Source organism: Sceloporus undulatus, unplaced genomic scaffold (genome assembly GCF_019175285.1).
Source record: "Sceloporus undulatus isolate JIND9_A2432 ecotype Alabama unplaced genomic scaffold, SceUnd_v1.1 scaffold_20, whole genome shotgun sequence".
Classification (NCBI taxonomy): Eukaryota; Metazoa; Chordata; class Lepidosauria; order Squamata; family Phrynosomatidae; genus Sceloporus; species Sceloporus undulatus.
The window spans coordinates 136,900-156,463 of record NW_024802942.1 but is presented as its reverse complement, the minus strand read 5'-3'; the positions used below and the strand labels follow the sequence as shown (position 1 = coordinate 156,463).

At 39.6% G+C, this 19,564-nt stretch overlaps 1 protein-coding gene across 1 annotated transcript in view; it reads right to left on the bottom strand.

Moving 5' to 3' along the window:
- Window positions 1-5,436: 5,436 nt before the first annotated feature.
- LOC121917488 (dual specificity protein kinase TTK-like) overlaps window positions 5,437-19,564 on the bottom strand; it is a 57,362-nt gene continuing 43,234 nt past the window's right edge. Inside the window, exons 17-22 of the mRNA XM_042443498.1 lie at window positions 19,334-19,458; window positions 18,702-18,782; window positions 13,340-13,516; window positions 8,648-8,738; window positions 8,395-8,492; window positions 5,437-6,076 (exon numbers count right to left, since the gene is read on the bottom strand). Coding sequence (XP_042299432.1) covers window positions 5,987-6,076; window positions 8,395-8,492; window positions 8,648-8,738; window positions 13,340-13,516; window positions 18,702-18,782; window positions 19,334-19,458 — 662 coding nt within the window. The 3' untranslated portion in view covers window positions 5,437-5,986. The remainder of the gene's footprint in view (window positions 6,077-8,394; window positions 8,493-8,647; window positions 8,739-13,339; window positions 13,517-18,701; window positions 18,783-19,333; window positions 19,459-19,564) is intronic.

The window sequence follows — 19,564 nt, the reverse complement described above, 5'->3', positions numbered from 1 at the left end:
TGGCATGGAGGATCTTACCTTAACATCGTTACCAGACAACATTAAAGATGTAATTTTGGCATCTCAGAAGCCTTCAACACAGAAGGCTTACCAATACAAATGGGACAAGTTCCTTGCTTTTCTTCAGGACAAAGACATCCCTCCATCCCGAGCATCAGTCCTGACGATCCTGGAATTCATGATGTCCCTAGCAGACGCGGGACTCTGCTTGACTTCTATCAAATGCTTCCTCTTGGCCATCTGCTCTCGATACCACTTCGAGGGCAGGCCTTCTCTTTTCAAGGACCCCTTGATAAAGAGGTTTCTCAGGGGATTCAACAATCTTCATCCTCCACCCTTGGTACTGACATTGGCATGGAGTTTGGACTTTGTGCTTTCCTGCTTGGCATTCAAGCCTTTTGAACCCATGGGCACCATAGACTTGAGATTGCTGACCTGGAAAACAGCTTTCCTTGTGGCCATCACCTCTGCTTGCTGGGCGAGCGAACTGTGTGCCTTATGGGTTGACCAACCTTATCTTCGTTTTAACAGAGACAAAGTGGTCCTCTGTACCGATATCAACTTCCTGCCCAAGGTGGTGTCGGCTTTCCACATGAACCAGGACATTGTGTTGCCAACCCTGGCCCCGAACCCAAACACCAGCTCCATGCCTTGGATGTTCGTAGGGCATTGGCCTTCTACCTGGACAGAACCTCGGGTTTGAGGCGCTCCGAGCAGCTGTTTGTTTGCTACTCGGAGGCCAAGAAGGGACTACCTATGAATGCACAGAGGTTCTCGAAAAGGGTAGCCAGCACCATCCACCTCTGCCATGAACTATCAGGTAGAACTCTTCCAGTTCGGGCCCATGCAATGCAGGCGGTAGCTGCATCCTCTGCCTTTTTGACTGGGATCTCTTTGGAGGATGTTTGTAGGGCTGCTGTCTGGTCCCAGCCACTGACTTTCATCAAACATTACAGGCTGGACACCAGAGCCAGACAAGATGCAGCCTTTGGGAGGGCAGTGTTGCTTTCTGGATTACATTGACTAAATGTTGTTTCTTGCTTTCACTTTCAGGTGAAAGTGACAGTTTAAACAGTTTGATGACTGACTTATGCACTGCATATGGTCCACTTACATGTTTGACAAATGACAATGACAAGTGCACTTTGATATGCATATCTTTATTGTGGTTAATAAATTCAATTGTTGAACTTGACAACCTGTGTCATGACATTCCCTCCTCCACTGACCTAAGCTTGTCAGTCTGAACCCAGTGATTCGCAGAGACCATGAAGAACAGGTTGCTCACCTGTAACAGTGTTTCTTCAAGTGGTCATCTGCAAATTCACACAAACGTGCCCATCCTCCCCTCAGTGTCCTGCTCACTTTGCTAACTTTGCTGTTGCACCTTGCACGGCTTATTCAGAACTGGAAAAGAGCGGGACCGTTAGGGGCAATATATGGGGTGGGCGGAGCTACCACCAAAAAGTTGCAAACTAACTTTTACCCAGAGATTCTAGAAGTTTCCGAGCATTCCTGTGCAGGTGCAGAATAACCCATTTGTGTGATTCGCAGAGACCACAAAAAAGAAATATACAATAGCAATTGTGTGTGGAGGAATTAAATTGAACTTCTGGCTATGTCAAGGAAGTTCAAAAAACAGTTCATCTTTCCTGTCCACTGGCCACTCCACCCTTCAAATGCCAATTTGATGTGAATTACCAAACCAGTTCTGAAGACTAAAACCATTCCTACCATTCAAATGTGTGACACTTGTCCATTCTGGAAACAGTTATGCTGTAAGATTTTTTTTTTAAATCGCACGTTGTCCAAAATATATAATGCAACAAGAGATGGGAGGCACGGAAGCACCATGGATTTTACTATTGTATTGTGTGGATTCAGAGTGAGATGAAACTGTAGCAGGAAACTAGTCTACTGCAGTGTAGACTGTTCCATACTGTTGCTAAAACTATGTGTTGAAATTTTATGCATAGAAGGCCTAGAAATAATTCCATATGAAATGTAGCTTGCCCGGAGCATGTAGTCTGCTTTTATTTATTTTTTTAGTGGCATATAAATGTTTGGAAATACTGGTACCTACTAGACTAGAAAACCTTCTATGCCAGGTCCCATTGTATTGTTTATTTGTAAGTGGCCTCCATGTGCTGCTTCTTTTCCCTCAGCTTGCTCCATATGCTCACTTCCTAGCTGATTTGATGGCTGTAGGACTTTGACTTGGTTAGTAGCTGGTCTAAAAAGAGTAGAGATGTGAGTGGCAGTGATCGGTATCAGTGGAGGGAAGACATGAAAATAGGGAAAGGTAGTGGTTGCCAATGGAGTGTATGGAGCCACAGAGGACATAGGGCAACAAAGAATGATAAAGAGAGGAGGGAAAAGAGAGGACTGAGAAAACTAGTACACTGGTACCCCGGGTTACGAAATTAATTCGTTCCGCCGCCGCTTTCGTAACCCGGGATACTTCGTAAGCCGAATAGCCCATAGGCGCTAATGGGGAAAAAGCCGCGGCTGTGCCGCGGCTCCATTTAAAACAGCGCCGGGGTTTTTTCGTAACCCGAAAAAACCTTCGTAAGCCGAAACAATAAATCCCTATGGGATTTATTCGTATCCCGAAAATTTCGTAACCTGGGTATTTCGTAACCCGGGGGACCAGTGTAGATTCAGCAGGAATTTATTTTGGCTATTAACTTGGGAAAACGTAGTACGGGCTGGCCTTATCTGTTGTGGGATTAATTTTAGAGTAACACGTTGAGAAATGATGTTTGAGAAATTAATTGGCTTTTATAACATTCATTATTTCATCTTTGATTGATTGATTGACTTATTGAAGTGGATGTTCAATTGGCAGCTAAAAAGAGTGGGATCAAAGGACTGGTTTTATGTTACTAGACTCAGACTCCATCAGTAGATGGTTATCTAGCAGATAGAATCTATCTTCTCAGTTTCCTGGACCACGTTACCTGAAATGTAGTTTCACCAGTTTGGCTTCTGTGAAATGGGTGTTTTGTTGCAGTAATAAAACTTGGGAGAGGTCATACTGTTATGGCAGTCATTTTGAGACTGGTTATAGCTTTCACCTGCAGCCATTTTGTGCAGACTTTGGAAGAAACACGGTACAAGCAATGTCATGTTACTTTCAAGGGTAATGAAAAAGCAATGATGTTATTTTTGTGAGATTGTAACATCTAGTAACAGCAATTCCTTTTAAAGTTGAAAAAAATAACTTGTCATTTCTAAAATGCTGCTGCAGGGGTCCCTAGGGTTGGCCATGATGTATTTTTAAGTTTATTTTTTTAAAAAGAGAAAGCAACTAAAAACTAACATAGCACACTTCAATAATTAATGTTAATGGGTTACTAATAGCTGAGTAGTGAATTATTTGTCATAAACAAGTAGGTCCTGATATTGTGGCTGTGACCACCATACTCTGTAAATATTCTAGATGTGGCCAGGACTAAAAAAAAGTGGGGACCATGGTTTAGTGCTACAATAACTGAGTTTGTGAAATAATGCTATCCAGCCCCTCTGCTCCTGATGATCCTGATGATATATTTTTATTCATGGTTATCAGTGTTGTAATTGGCAAAACTGTCACTAGCTTCAGGAGATAGCCTAACAACATGTCAACATGTCACCTACCTAAGCACTACAGTTACTGCGAGAAGCCAACATCCAGTAGTTATCACTGATTGACTGCATCAAGATGCTGTAGATACAGGATTTTCTCGATAAGATTTGTTGAGAAGAGTTGCTTTTGCCACCCTCTCATGCTGAGAAAGTGTGACTTGCCTAAGGTCATCATGTGGGTATCCATGGCCAAATGAGAGTTCAAAGCCTGGTCTCCAGAGTCACATTGCAGCATCAAACCACTACACCATGCTGACTTTAAATACTTAGCACACCATCCACCTCTTCTTTTAGACAGAAACTATAGCCTTCTTTTCAAAATGTAATATTTTAACTGCTAAAAATACTGATAGGTATGAATGAGTTAAAATCAAATACATCTGATGAAATAAACTCAGTGTACAAAAGCTTATGCTAGACTTCTTTCTCTCAGTCAATCTCAGGTGATTGCCTTTCTCTGATGCTGAGAGAGCATGACTTGCTCAAGGCCACCCAGTGGATTCCATGATTGAAGAAAAATTCAAAGTTATCTGTAATAACTTTCTTGTTTTGCTTTGTAATAAAGGCATAACAGTTACAGTTCAAAAGAAATGTAGGGAGTAGAAATGACATGATTCTTTTGTTGTAGTTAATTAGGCTTCTAATTACTTGTAAAACTGTCTTTAAAGGTTATTTGAGAGCATTTTAAAGGCATTGGGAGTTTTAGTTGATCATCTCATTAATCCAAAGTAACAAAAAGGGTAAAAAAGAATACCACAATGAGCCACTAAAATTGCTCTGCAGTACTACAAATTAGCATAGTAACAAATTTAAACAAATTAGCAAGAAACTTTGAGGGCTTTTCAACAAGTTATATACTATTCAACCTTCCAAGATCTAGGAGAATCCAAGCATATCCTAATAGTTTCCCCACTGTACATATTTTTCTGGCCATAGACATCAATTTTAGGACTCTTGGCTCTTCATCAAGACCTGAAGCCATCCTAGCACAATCTGAATGCTAACAGACCTAGGACTCCATTACTCCACTCCAGTGGTGGCCCAAGGCAAGTGGACAGTTCTGTAGGAATACTGTGTCTTGTTCCATTTATATGTTATCTAATTGTAGCCCAAAGGGGAAAATCTGGTAACCCAGTGAAAGCTATTATATTGCTTGTCCAACTGCTGATATTAATCTAGACTATTATTTCAGGTTCTGCAGGTTTGGAAGAGCCCTTCCAGGGAATTGAGCTAGATTGCTCCTCTTATGAATCATTTTATCTGGGAGAGGGATCCCAGGGAAGAACACCCAAACTTGAAAAACAGTGAGGAAAGGTTTAGCTCATGTTCAAAAAGAAGTATTTGAATCAGTCCACAACCCAGACATCTTGTAGGGAGAATAGTATGTCCTTGGTCCCTACCATGCCTGTACTCAATGCATCTATGCCTGTACTATTTGAGGCAGGTGCTCCACGTGGTCTTGTAAATACAGTCTGGATTGTTTTTTGGAGGAAATTACAGTGCTCTTTATTACTTCTTAGTTGCCTTGGTCAAGATATGTGACCTATTCAATAGGCAAACTGCAATAAGAACTGGTGTTAACATGTGAGGTGAATTTTTTAGCCAAACATGCTTAAGATGCCACAAGGTCTTTGTCAAGTTACCATAATTGTGCTTATAGACAGGAAACAAGATCCATTGTAAAGAACAAGAAATATTTAAAGGCATGTTTTAAGAACAGGATTGTTATTTTACTTTTCCAAACCAAACAGCTACTTAATATTAAGGATATTTCTCTTATTTTTTTTAAATTAAAAAAAAACACCATGAGAATGTTAACACAGTGTAAACCATTTTATTTTATTTACAGGATACTTTTTTCTTGCTTATAAGCATACCTGGTGTCATTTGAAAGTCAAATTTTTCCATGGCAGTATGTACAGAATAAAATATGAACTAAAGGTGACTAAATTATACTACTGTCTTACCAAGTTTCCCCCAACAACAGTATCTGAAAAACAATATGCTGACTATACCTGATGGAAAAAGAAAATAATACATTGAGTCTTAAAGATAAACACAGCTCTCAATTAGAGTGTGGGTTAGGAAAAAAGTCAAATTGATTTTGCACTATTTTTAGATTGCAACAAAAGATCTTCCACATCTTCATCTTTCAAGAATTTATGAATATTTTCATGTCCAAACATTATAGCAGGGAACCAGCCTGATTGCCATGTGACTGAGATACCAATACTGGTAAAGAAATGTTGAGGCAAATCTTTACTTTAAAAGGCAAGACACCTTTGCTAAATAAAGGCAACATTTGCCTAGAACAGTACTCCATATTTTAATTAATACATTTTAAACTGAAGTTTACATATCACTTTGCACTCCATGTTTTCTGATTATCAGAATTTGCAAAAGCAGAGACATCCAAGCCTTCACCATTGCTGCACTGCTCATATAAAGTCTGAAATTAAAAAAAAAAATCAATCAGATGTAATCTCTTTCAAACCACTTTTCAAAACTTTTCAATATTGGGACCTTTGACTTAACCCACTTATTTTCATCTGTAGATGAAACAGAGCCCCAGTACAAACATCTAAACCCCACGTTCACTATGCCCCTCTTTCCCTAACAGATATCATTTTCTCTGGTCTATTTCCTGCTCTTGCCATTACGCCTTCAGTGGTGAAGATTAAACTCAATCTACAGTAACTGAAAGACAAAAATTATTGTTGTTGTTTTACATAGGCAAGCCCAAAGTGTGACAAAAAACTCTGTATTTAAAACCCTCTGAATTTAAGATACCGTATATACTCAACCATAAGTTGACCTCACGCATAAATCAGGGGCAGGTTTTGGGGAAAAAAATAGGGATTTTGATAGGGTCTTAGAAACCTTCTTCTACCAATGCAGCCTAGATGTCCCCCTCAGGAGACAGCTGAGGTGGGAAGGAAGCTAGAGAGTTGAGTATCCACCCTTTCGCCCCTCTGCAGCCCAGCTGTCCCCTCGGAAGACAGGCTGGGGATGAGGCTTGGGGATGAGGGCTTGTCTTCTCTCCTCCTCCCCACCTTGGCTGTCCTCCATGGGGCATCTGGGCTAGGGATGAGACTTGCAGGGCGAGGCCTTGCCCTCCCTCTTCCTCCCAACCCTGGCTGTGCTCAGACATACAGACTGACAGACTGGGCATAAGGCTTGGGGGACAAGGGCTTGTCCTCTATCCTCTGCCCCAGTCTGGTTGTCTCTCGAGGGACAGCCAGGCTACGGATGAGGCGGGGGGGGGGGGGGGGGCTACCCTGCCTCCTCCTCCACAGCCCAGCTGTCCTTTCAGGAGACAACTGGTTTGGAGAAGAGAGCATTACTGTACTGACCTGTGTATAAGTTGACCTAGGGTTTTTGGGTCAATTTTTGGACAACATTTTCACCTTACACACAAGTATATATGGTAGTTCTCTTGATTTGGGGGGTTCTTCATGCAGGCAAGAACTAAGACTGTTTTAGCTGTATATCTATGCTCACAATTTAAATCCGTACAAAGGTTTGTGTACCTACTGTGAACTGCCAATAATGAATACTGTTCCCCAAACTACTACTGCACATGACAAAATGCAAAGATCCCGCTGCTTTTCAACAGGCATTCTTCCTTAATTTTAGCACACTTTATCTTTGCTTAATCTCAAGAACTGTACCTGTGGCTTTTTATTTGAACAAGCTCTCTTAAGGTCAGATTCTGGCAGAAAATGTGGCACATAAATCCCATTGCTAGTCCCAACCCATTTATCAATAGCTGTCTCAACACTTATATAAACCCCACTGATTCAACGGCAACTCTATTTGGGACTAGCAGTTGGACGAACACCAGCAGTTCCTATGAGTAGATGACAATGTGGGTTTCAGCATACTGTTCATATTCATATATTGTTGACTCAAAAAGAATGTATTAAGTATGTTCTTTCCCCCCCTGAAACTAGACTGAAATTATGAAACAGTTTCATATGTCCCCTTCTTTTTTAAACTCCTTGGAAGCAGCTAACCTAACTGAAGAATGAGAGCTGCAAAATATTTTTGGAGAATGAAAGGATAGATTTTCTGAAGTAACACTTAACATCTTCTACAAAGAAATAAATGTACTTTGCCAACTCGATAGTATTTAAACCACTAATAAATACCCAAAACAACTTAATCTTTACTCTCTGAAGTTGCCAGCCACAGATGCTGACAAAACGTCAGGAAGAAACTCTTCTAGAACATGGCCACAAATCCCGAAAAACCCACAAAAAACTATGGATGCTGGCCATGAAAGCCTTCAACTTCATAACTTATTCTTGTTTAAGCGGGTACTGTATAAGGTTCTGCAGGTTTAGTGGATTATGTTTCTGTAGTGGGCAAAGTGGAGTATTTTTTATTTTATGATGGTGTAAATTTCATTTGATTTGTTTCCTTATTTTTGAAGGCTTTCTGAGCAGGTATCTTTCCCCTCCTATACCATGCAAATTTCTTTGGCATTCACTATGCATATATCACACCACTAACCTCCCTTCCTTCTAAGACCCGTCACTTTAGCAAAAATGCATTTCTTGATCCAGTCAGTATTCCTTACACCCTTCACAACTACGCAATCCATAATACCATTCCTCATTATATATTTGCAATACCCAGTGGCCACACAGTTCTCTTGTCCAAACTAGACAGAAAAAAAAGGCATCAGTTCTATATTCCCTAGTGCTAAGGGTTCACAGACATCAGGTTATGAGAAGCAATGCTACTGCTTAAAATATTACTTACTCTAGCAGCCCTAGAAATGGAATTTGGAGAGTTCAAGCCAACAAGATGACCAAGGATACGTTTCATTTCCTCTGTTGTTCCTTTTTTACCTGAATGCCCTAAAAGAATTTAAAATTTGATTATTCTTGAAAGGTACAGAGAGTGTTTTTCTGCTCAGCTGTCAAAATCAAGAGTATAAATAGAGAAAAATAACTTTTATATAAAAGAATTTCTGAAATTAAGTGAAATCCACTTAATGTAATAAAAAAATTACCTGTTTGTGAATTAGCTTGGATATGCACATAAGGATGAACTAACAATTCTGCAACTGATATCCTTTGTTTAGGATTCCTTACCAAACAACACTGAGGGGAAAAGAAAGGTAATTTGGGATGAATCTGAAAATAAAACCTAACGAATTTTCAGTTTTTGGAATTATGCTATAATTACACATAATTTAGTTTCAAATTTTACATATGATTACAACTATTTTACACAACAAAAACTCTTTGCTTGCAATTTTAACATGGACTGGATTCAATAACCATCTACAGGACAGGACTCAGTTGACACACTATGTAAATTAAAACTGCAGTTATTTCAAGTAACTTGGCTTAGCTTGGCTGATTGTACCTCAACCTATTAAACCAAGTTAGTCTTGCATCTTCTGCCCACAGACCTTTGCAATCCCTCATGTAAGCTGCAGTCACATAAAAATGAATCTAATTCATCGCCATTTGAACTAAGAACAATTGCTTTTAGCACTGGCACAAGCCAGGACTTTGACCAACTTCTAATGATAGATCATGGATTGTTCTGAACATGGCAAGCCAGGTTTCCTGGTTTGAATAAAATAAAAATTTATGATTCAAACTTTCAGTTTAACTGTAGTTCATAGAAAATTTAACAGCTAATGATCTATGTTAAACAGGCAAAAGGCACATGCACATCTTAATGTAAAATGCTGAGATAGGATTGCCTGAACCAGGACAATGTATTCAGAGTAGTTACCACTGCTAGTGCCAAGGAGGGCAAAGTTCTAAGGTGCAATGGCATACTAGGGAGGAAGGTATTAGAAGAATGGTAAGGTGAGTACTACTATTGCATTAGAACTGACCTCCTACTAAAGTTTCAAAAGACATCTCATTTCCAAAAACAAGGAAGAAATTATGGAGATTGCAATTCCTTACTTCTTGTACACCAGGCTGGGGAAACTCAGGCCCTGAGATCTAATCAGAACCTCAGGGATTTCTAGGGGGTGACATCCTCCATTAAGACACAATTTTTGTTAATCACTCCTCTCCCAATTTGTAGCAGGCTGAAATGTCTCTACTAAGCCTTAAAATTACTGACAGTAAAAAGCTTTAGGCTAAAATATGCTTTTAGTTTTGAAATGACTCTTTTGATTTTGGCCTTGTGCACCAGTGGTATACAGCCCCTGAGAACTGTTCTGCAATTTAATTTAATTCAACCTTCAGGATGAAAGCAGCCCCCAGCCTTGTTGTATATACTTTCCTGTACAGCATGGGTAGAGAGGTCATTCAATTCTGAGAAATAGGTGGCCTCCGGCTCTGGACAACTATGTAATGACACCAACGACATCATTGAGCAGAGGACACTCCATATCTGGTATAAGATCCTAATCTAATTAACAAGACTTCATGCACCCAGTGCACAATCCTGTACATTCCCTTCTGTTACTGTCAGACTTTCTCCTCGGCATCAACAAAGAATTTTAAAATCTGATTACAGTGGGCAATTTTTGAGTAGTAGTCAGCATTGGTAGTGCTTCCCTCCCCAGCAATGACTCCTCCCTATGCTAACATTAGGCTCTGTAAACACATGAATGCAATGTGTTTTTGAGGGAAGCTGGGGGATCTCTTTAGCTTTCATCACAGCTGCTGATAGAAAGAAGAGATTTTTAAGGCCAGGAGCTAGGGCTTCACCTGCTTTGGCCAACATTTCCTTATACCCTCTAGGTATATGTGTATAGTGTTCTCAAAGTGCTAACGAAGTGAGACAGCAAACTGCTGCAATTTTTTTCAGCAGCCTTTGCTTAGATTACAATGGAGTAGAGATGTTAACCAGTACAGAAGTTGACTACAGCTTTAGTCAACTACTGTACACAAATGTATTTTTAGTATACGCATGGTTAATGACTACTTTACTTTTATTCAATTTTACACCATCATTCCTTCAACTTTCCTCCCTCTGCAGACACAGACTCACATGACAACTCTTTCACGTATGTCATTTCCCTGCATATGAAAAACCTGATTGTGAAGACCAAAAAATCCAGTGTAATTTTCTATATTCATCTAAGTTATTTAACCACGTAAACCGCCACTGGCAGTTAGAATTTGTAGCTGAAATGCAGGTTTGACTCTTAAGCTAAGACCATCTGCAGCTAACCCCTTCAGTACAATTCACTTTTATGATATAAATTAGCTACACTAGAGTGTGATCTTCAACACTATATATTAGCTACTAGGAAAAGATGTATGTGTATCTGTTTTTCAGAATCTCACATTGGAACTAGCAGAGAAGAGCCAAGAGGATGATTAAGAAATATATGATTTCTCAACCCTTCAAATGTAATCAGCACATAATTTATAGTTTGTGATTTCATTTTTAAGACATCAATATTTTAAAACTTAATGCGACTTAAAGTGCCATTTTAGAATAAATGCAAGATGTAAATCAAATAAAGAAATATGTATATGTGGAAGGGAACTCAATACATGTAGAGGTACATGAGCTTGACTCTTGAAAATCAAATGATGAGTAAAATTTATGGAGCACAGACCTATTAAACTTCAGGGTTTTTTTTGGGGGGGGGGGGGCTTGACAGGGAGAGATAATGGGGCATAGGACAGAATAGAGGAATTTCAGCACAGAATAAGTAAAGAGATAGTACAGGAAGATCTGGTTAATCTAAACGAATATAAGTCTCCAGGGCCAGATGAACTACATCCAAGGGTATTAAAAGAACTGGCAAATATAATATCAGAGCCTTTGGCAATAATCTTTGAGAACTCCTGGAGAACAGGAGAAGTCTCAGCAGACTGGAGGAGGAAAAATGTTGTCCCCATCTTCAAAAAAGGAAAAAAAGAGGATCCCAATAATGATCGTCCAGTTAGTCTGACATCAATACCAGGAAAGATTCTAGAGCAGATCATTAAACAGAGAGTCTGTAAATATTTAGAAGGCAATTCCATAATCACAAAAAGTCAACATGGGTTTCAGAGAAACAAGTCATACCAGACAAATCTTATCTCTTTCTTTGATAAAATTACCAGCTTTGTAGATGAAGGGAATGCTGTGGATATAGTATATCTTGATTTCAATAAGGCCTTTGACAAAGTCTCCCATGACATTCTTGCAAACAAGCTTGTAAAATGTGGGCTAGACAAGGTAACTGTTACATGGATTTGTAACTGGTTGACAGGCTGAACCCAAAGGATGCTCAACAATGGCTGCTTTTCATCCTGGAGAGAAGTGACCAGTGGGGTTCCACAGGGGTCTCTCCTGGGTCCAGTGCTATTCAACATCTTTATCAATGACTTGGAGGACAAAATTGGTGGTATACTTATCAAATTTTCAGATGACACCAAATTAGGAGGAGTAGCAAATACCCCAGAGGACAGGATCAAAGTTCAAAATGACCTGAATAGACTAGAAAGCTGGGCTGAAGCTAACAAAATGAAATTCAACACGGAGAAATGTAAGGTAATGCACCTAGGGCGGAAAAATGAAATGCACAGATACAAGATGGGGGACACCTGGCTGAATGAAACTATCTGTGAAATGGATCTAGGAGTTCAAGTAGACCACAAGTTGAACATGAGTGAACAGTGTGATGTGGCAGCTAAAAAGGCCAATGCAATTTTAGGCTGCATCAATAAAAGTATAGTGTCTAGATCAAGGGAAGTAATAGTGCCACTGTATTCTGCTTTGGTCAGGCCCCACCTGAAATATTGTGTCCAGTTCTGGGCACCACAATTCAAAAAGGACATTGAGAAACTGGAGCATGTCCAAAGCAGGAAGACTAAAATGGTGAAGGGTCTGGAAACCATGTCCTATGAGGAACGACTTAGGGAGCTTGGGATGTTTAATCTGGAGAAGAGAATGTTAAGAGGTGATATGATAGCCCTATTTAAATATTTTAAGGGAGATCATATTGAGGAGGGAGCTAGCTTGTTTTCTGCTGCTCCAGAGAACAGGACCTGGAACAATGGATGCAAGCTCCAGGAAAAGAAATTACACCTCAACATTAGGAGGAACTTCCTGACAGTAAAGGCTGTTTTGACAGTGGACCACACTCCCTCAGAGTATAGTGCAGTCTCCTTCCTTGGAGGTCTTTCAACAGAGGCTGGATGGCCATCTGTCGGGGATGCTTTGATTGTGATTTCCTGAATGGCATGGGGTTGGACAGGATGGCCCTTGTGGTCTCTTCCAACTCTACGATTCTATGATTCTATGTCCCCTTTGCAGGATTTTGGACAGCTCCTGCCCCTGCCAGAAGCCTGACTCTCCTCAGAGAAACCTTTTTGGAAGGCTACCCACAAATTGGGGGAGTGTGGGTGGAAAGATCCCTTCCCACAAACTTCCTTCTGCTCATGTTTTTTCCATACCAAAAGCATTAAGGAGTTAGAAGTTATTTCATAGTTTTAACATATATTGCAGCCCAAATCTTCCCGAAACTTTTTTTTAACTTTATTGGGCCTGGAATGTTTTAAATTTTTCCTGTTTAATTTCTTTTTAGGGATTGATTAATGATTTTATGTTGGGGGGAGGATTGGGGTTTGGGGGGGTTAATTGTATTTAAAATTGTATGTGATTTTATCTTGATATTCCTGTAACCTGCTTTGATTCTTTCAAGAAAAAACAGAATAATAATAATAATAATAATAATAATAATAATAATAATAATTGTAAATGATATCATCAGAATATCAAAAGTTACCTTTAATACATCCTGGAGATCTTTTTCTGTAATATCAGGAAATGCTATTTCATAATTAGGATCAATTATAGCATGAAGTTTTGTGATCTGATTTGTTATGTGTTGAAATGGAGTTCTTCCATAGGTCATACAATATAAAATGCAGCCTAAAGACCAGACATCACTTTTTGGACTGATCTGAAAAGAAAAGGCAAGGAAAATATTTCTCCACACAATTAATACTATGATTTTAATGTTCTTGCTGTTATCAATGTGATCCATCTGATGCAAGAGAAAATAAATTAGGCAATAAAGAAAGCAGCCAGATCAATTAAACCTTTTGTGACTATACCTGTTGCTAAATACATTATCTGTAACAACAAGTAAGGCCACACTGAGAAATATACAACAATATGAGAATGTAAATAACATTTCATAAGATCATTGCTTTTAAGGCATATCATTTGCAACAATGAAGGACAGGTTGCTTCCCTGTAACTGTCATTTTTCAAGTGGTTATTTGTGAAATCCCAGGAGAGGCAGGGCACGAGAAGGAAGGATTGGGTGGGGTTGTGTGATTTCATAGATGACCATTTGAAGAACTACAGGTAAGCAATCTGCCTTTCTTCTTCATGGTCTCTGTGAATCACATAAATGGAAGACTAGCAAGCTACAAACCACAGTAGGAGGGAGTGTCATGCCACACAGGATAAAAGCACAACCCTCCCAAACGCAGCCTCCATCTGTGACTCTGAGTCCAGAGCATAGCAAGATATGAAAGTGGGCAGTCTGGACCATGTGACAGCTTAGCAGATGTCATGCAGAGGAATCCCATTCAGGAATATAGTCAAGGCTGCAATCACTTTAATTGAATGACTTCTCACTTGGGCAGAAGACGGCTTGCCTGGTTGCCCATGTAGACACAGCAAGTTGCTACTTCATAGACAAGTAAAGGAAGAAACAATTCTAAAGCCTAGCACCCTACAAACATGCAGGCAGTTATGGGGGTAAAAAGGAAATGCCTAGCCTAAGGATGGCAAAGTTAATCCTTTTGCAAAGGGTATAGCTTTACAACTCTGCTGGCAATGGTGATCACCAGCAGAAAGACTATCTACCAAGTACATAATCTGAAGGGAAAAGGAACAACACTGCGCCCTTGCCTTATGCGGGGGATCCATTCCAGACCTCTCCGCGTAAGGCAAATAGCGTGTATGCTTGAGCCCTATTGAAACCAATGGGGCTTGTGCATGACGTGCAGCGCACACGCCATTGTAACCCTGTTGAGCGGCTTTCAGCATATATTAGCTTTAAGTGTTTCTTGGACCATTAAAAGAAGTGCACCAATGCAGGAGGGTGCAAACCCCTGCAGCCTCTAAAAAAACCTCCCTGTCCCACAGATCTGACAAACCAGAAGGTTCACCAAGCCACTGGAAGTGTCATGATATGACTGCAAAGAGACACTTAACTTAAGAGAGAGACAGAAACTAGACAAGGTCACCAGTAAGTCGAATACATGAATGACTGTAGCATCATTGGAGAAATCCTCTGAAACTCAAACCATTCTGATAACTCAATCCATTTATAGGTGCAAGAGCACTAAATAAACTTCTGATCACCCAACTGTTTGGGACCTAACTGTTATGTTTGCTCCATATCAAGCGAAAGAATGATACCAACAATCGGACCATTCTATGTGAAGCAAAAAGCTGCTGGCAGTTATTGGAATTTGGTAGGGTCTATATGGGATGAGAAATGGTACTGACAATTGACCTGCATTATGGAGAGGATGAAAACTTTTCCCTCTGCACAGAGTGAAAGATAGTACCAGTGATCGGTCCTCAGTATGGAAGGATTGAAATATTGTGCCTCCTCCATACCTCAATGACAGGATCGCACCAACAATAGGCTTTCGTTGGTCTCTCGATATTATAGACCAATCTCTTCCTCTATTTCCTCTGTATGGAAAGATGGTATTGATGATCAGCTTTCAGTATAGGGAGACCGATCTATTACTTCTCCTCTGTATGGAATAAGAAGATGGTACCAAGTGCAGGCTCTCAGTATGGGTAGAATAACCCCCTCCTCTATTACCTCTGTATGGAGAGTAGGGATGGTATTGGAGACCAGCCCTCAGTATGGAGAGGCCAACCTGTTACACTTGCTCCATATATAGTGAGAAGGAGGTACCAATGATATACCCTTGGTATATAGGGACCAACAACCTCTTCTGTTTCTTCTTAATGAGTGAGAAGACAGGAACTAATGGATTAGCTGGGAAGCAAGCTGGTAGGTTGCTCAGAGAGTGGGTGGGGCTACCATACAAACGCTTATGTAATAGCTCTAGAAGGTTCTGAGGATGTACTTCACAGGATAACCCATTTGTGTGATTCACAGAGACTACAAAGAAGAGCAATTGATTTATTAAAACTGTTTAGGATCTTCATGCACTGATGAAGCATCGCACAGGAAATGGAAGACACTGTTTAAAAACTCCTTCACAATACCTTGCACTGAATGAACCACAAACTGGTCATACAGGAATCTATACATTTAAATTTGCGTAATTCTAGTGGTTTAGCTCCTAAGCACTCTTAGCCAGAATCAGCTTTAGCAGTATTTCTGCTCTTAGTATTTCTGAATCACAGGCTTCCTAACATGACCATAATGAATATGTAGTGTAGGGTTTCAAAACTTCAAATACATGAATCGCATGAGGCCAGCTAGAACTTTTGTAAGAACTACCAGGATAATCATCACAAACAGCCTTGTACAACACATTAGGAAGTACGTGAAGTGAAACTTTTTCAGGAGTGCCAAGATGATCTGAGAGGATGAGTTAGTAATCCTTATATTGCACATCGAACAAGAAGAGATAAGATCAAAGATTCAGACTTTTAAATAGGTCTCACTAAATTTATGTGTCAGGTGGGAAACTTGCCATCTAAAAGAACCTACCCATATATACTTGACTATACGGTGACCTCATGTATAAGTCAAGGGTAGGTTTTGGGGCCAAAATTATGGATTCTGATATGACCTATGGATAAATCAAGGGTAAAACTTAGGGGGCATGTGACAAATGATCTAAAGGATGAAGCAAGGAAAACAATGCCAAACAACTTACAAAATTCCAGCAGGCACAACTGTTTGTGCTCATCCTAAAAGCTGGATGAGAAATAGATGGGATGTCAATGCTTCCAGGTTTGATTATGCTCTTGCTTTTCACCAGGGCATGGCTCCTTTTTAAATAAGAGTTAAAGTACAGTACTTATATTGACCCATGGATAAGACGACTCAGGTTTTTGGGGTCAATTTTGTAACTCAAATTTCTAGATACAGTATCTGCTCAAAGATAATCTGATTGACTAGCTTCCCCACTCAAGCAACTTGTCCTGCAAACCTAATCCAGTGCATGGCATTCTTGAGTTTAAACTTGGGTTGCATGCCCTTCCCCACAGACAACTGTGGGATTGGCCATGCTCAATTGAACATCCTTTGAATAATACCTAGGTTTATGGGTTGAATGTGGGGAAGAGAATTTCTCTAGATCAGAGAACCTGTGGACTTTCACAGGTTGCTATATCAATTCCCATCTATTCCAGCAGCACACTCAAGAGTTGGGAATATTGGGAATTTTAGCTCAGCAACATCTGGAGCAGCACAGATTCTGTAACCCTGCACTAGAGCTTTTGCTTCAGTTCCTATCATTCTGGATTAAGTTCCTCCTAACTGTAAAACCTGCATCTGAATTAGAATAGAAAGCACCCTTAACAGCATGTTTCCAGGTCACTACAGATGTATGGAGTTTATCGCACTGACCTTTCCCATCCTTCTCCAGCACCTTGCAAAGAATGGGAAAATCACATTCTTTCAAAAAGTGAGGGAGAAGTCTTGATTGGGTACAGGGTGCCATGATTGGCTACGGGATACCTCCTGCCTGGGCACGGAGGTGTGCAATGAAATCTGTGTTTAAAACTTCTCATCTTACTCCTAGCTCGGGAGGAAAGGATGGGAAAGGGCAGTGCGATAAACTCCTATCTTTGTCACCTATTACCAAGTAAACAATAAGCAGATTGCCTTGTATCATAGGATATTCGTTATGATATACATCCAAACTAGCAACAAAGGTGCTTGGTAGCAATCTGGCCAATATGTTCTGGAGCTCTTTCATCTATCAATTAACCTCTTTGGAGAATTGACTGCTGATGCTGGGCAATAACTCTCACAACATAAAATGTAAAAAGGAAGAAATTATACAACTTTATCTTAACTGGCTTTCCAAAATAATAAATGCAATGTTTGGTTTGCCTCAGTGCTACATCCACAGTTTGGGAATGATAATACTGCCTGCTTTACAAGAAATATTTAGAAAATGTATTCACAAAGCTTTAAATATTGTAAAGTACCAAAAATGCTGAACAATAATTTTTGGATCTATTGATTAAAAGTTTAAGACAGATAACAGGCAGCTTCATCTTTTCAAATATAGCATAACCATACAATAGCATAATAAAAATAAGAATGATGGTCAGGTTGTGTTTGAAGAGTTTGTGCTTTGTTGACTGCATGCAGCTTAAAATATGTATATCACTATATTTCAGCATTTATCAAAAACCCTTAATTTATCAAAACCCACATTTTTTTTTAAAAAAAGGAGACCTGGTGGTGCAGTGGTTAAATGCCTTTACTGCACCTACTTATAGCCACAAGGTTGTGAGTTCAGTTCCAGGGCTCCAGGGCTGACTCAGCCTTGCATCCTTCAGTAGGTCGCTAAAATGAGTACCCAGCTTGTTGGGGTTAATTGGCTTACAGTTTGTAAACCACTTAGAGAGTTCTAAGTGTACTGATAAGCAGTATAGAAATGTATTTGCTATTGCTATTTTTTTTAATCAAAAACTCTTAATTTGCATCAAGTTGAAAGAGGTTGCATTAAATGTTTTTAAATATTATAATGCTGTCATTTAGGACTCTATAGATTTTTTTCTACATCTTTTCACCAGGATGTGTCTCAAGCAAAGAATGCATGGACAATGAAACTGCCATCTCCTCCTCTTCACTGCAAGCTGGCCTTCTCCTGTTCCCTTTTCTCACTGCAGTCCCCTGCTATTTCCTGCCATGTCACTTTACCTGACTCCATGAGATGATTCTGAGAGGGCACAGGGATGTGAAGGACTGAGAGGGGTTTCCTTTACATAAATGTTTTCACAGTTCTGTTGGCACTGGATATAATCTACTGAATCAAAAATCTTTGCTTTATAAAGGAAAAGCCTTTATACTCCAAGCTTCAATATTCGATGTTGCTTCTCTTGTCCCACCTCATGACACCACCTTTACCTTAGTCCATACTAGTCTTTTCTTTTCAATCATAGTGAGATTTATTTACCTTTGACCTTGATTTGCCATTTTCTCCACTGGAAGACATGTCTTTGATTGCCTCTGGTGGCATATAATTTACAGTGCCAACCTAAAAGCATTAAACATAGGATTAAATACATTTAACTGACAAAAACAACATTTTTAAAAACACAATTTTATCAGTCCTCTCAAACCCATTTTAAAAGACATGGATTGCAACAATGTAAACAATAAGAGTTTCAGATAATTCATTAGAAATATTTAGTACAGACAGAAATCAGTCTGGGAAAGGACAACAAGACTTGTGAACAGCAAAAAGAGAGAGTTAGGAAATAAATGAATAAACTAAATATATAATAAGTAAGTTTAAAAAGTTTCAGATCAAAAAATCAATAGTCCATTTATAATAAATGCATAGGCTGTACAACTTTACAGCATAAGATGTGTGTTGGGGATGAATTAGTGGAAAATTGATCACCATACAGTAAAACAAGCCTTCTATAAAACAAATGTCCCAAACAAGCAAAATTCTCCAGGCTCCTCTTGATATCCACAAGCTCTGCCGCCACTCTTGCATTAAAAAAATACTGGTGCAAACTCACTTAAGACAACTGTATTATTGTACTGATGCTGAATTAACACATTCCGCAATAGACTCACCTGTGAATCTTTAACAATACTAGTCACATCCGGCTGCATTTGGTTGGCAATACCGAAGTCTATTAATTTTAGCATTCCATCTACCAACAGGAAGTTTGCTGGTTTGAGATCACTATGAACAATACCTGGAAATTAAAATTTGCAGTAACTTCAGAATCAAGTTGGGACTATCTTCCAGCTCTGGTTTACTCTTGTCTACCTTCTCCTGGTTTTCCAGTTTCAGCAATTCTA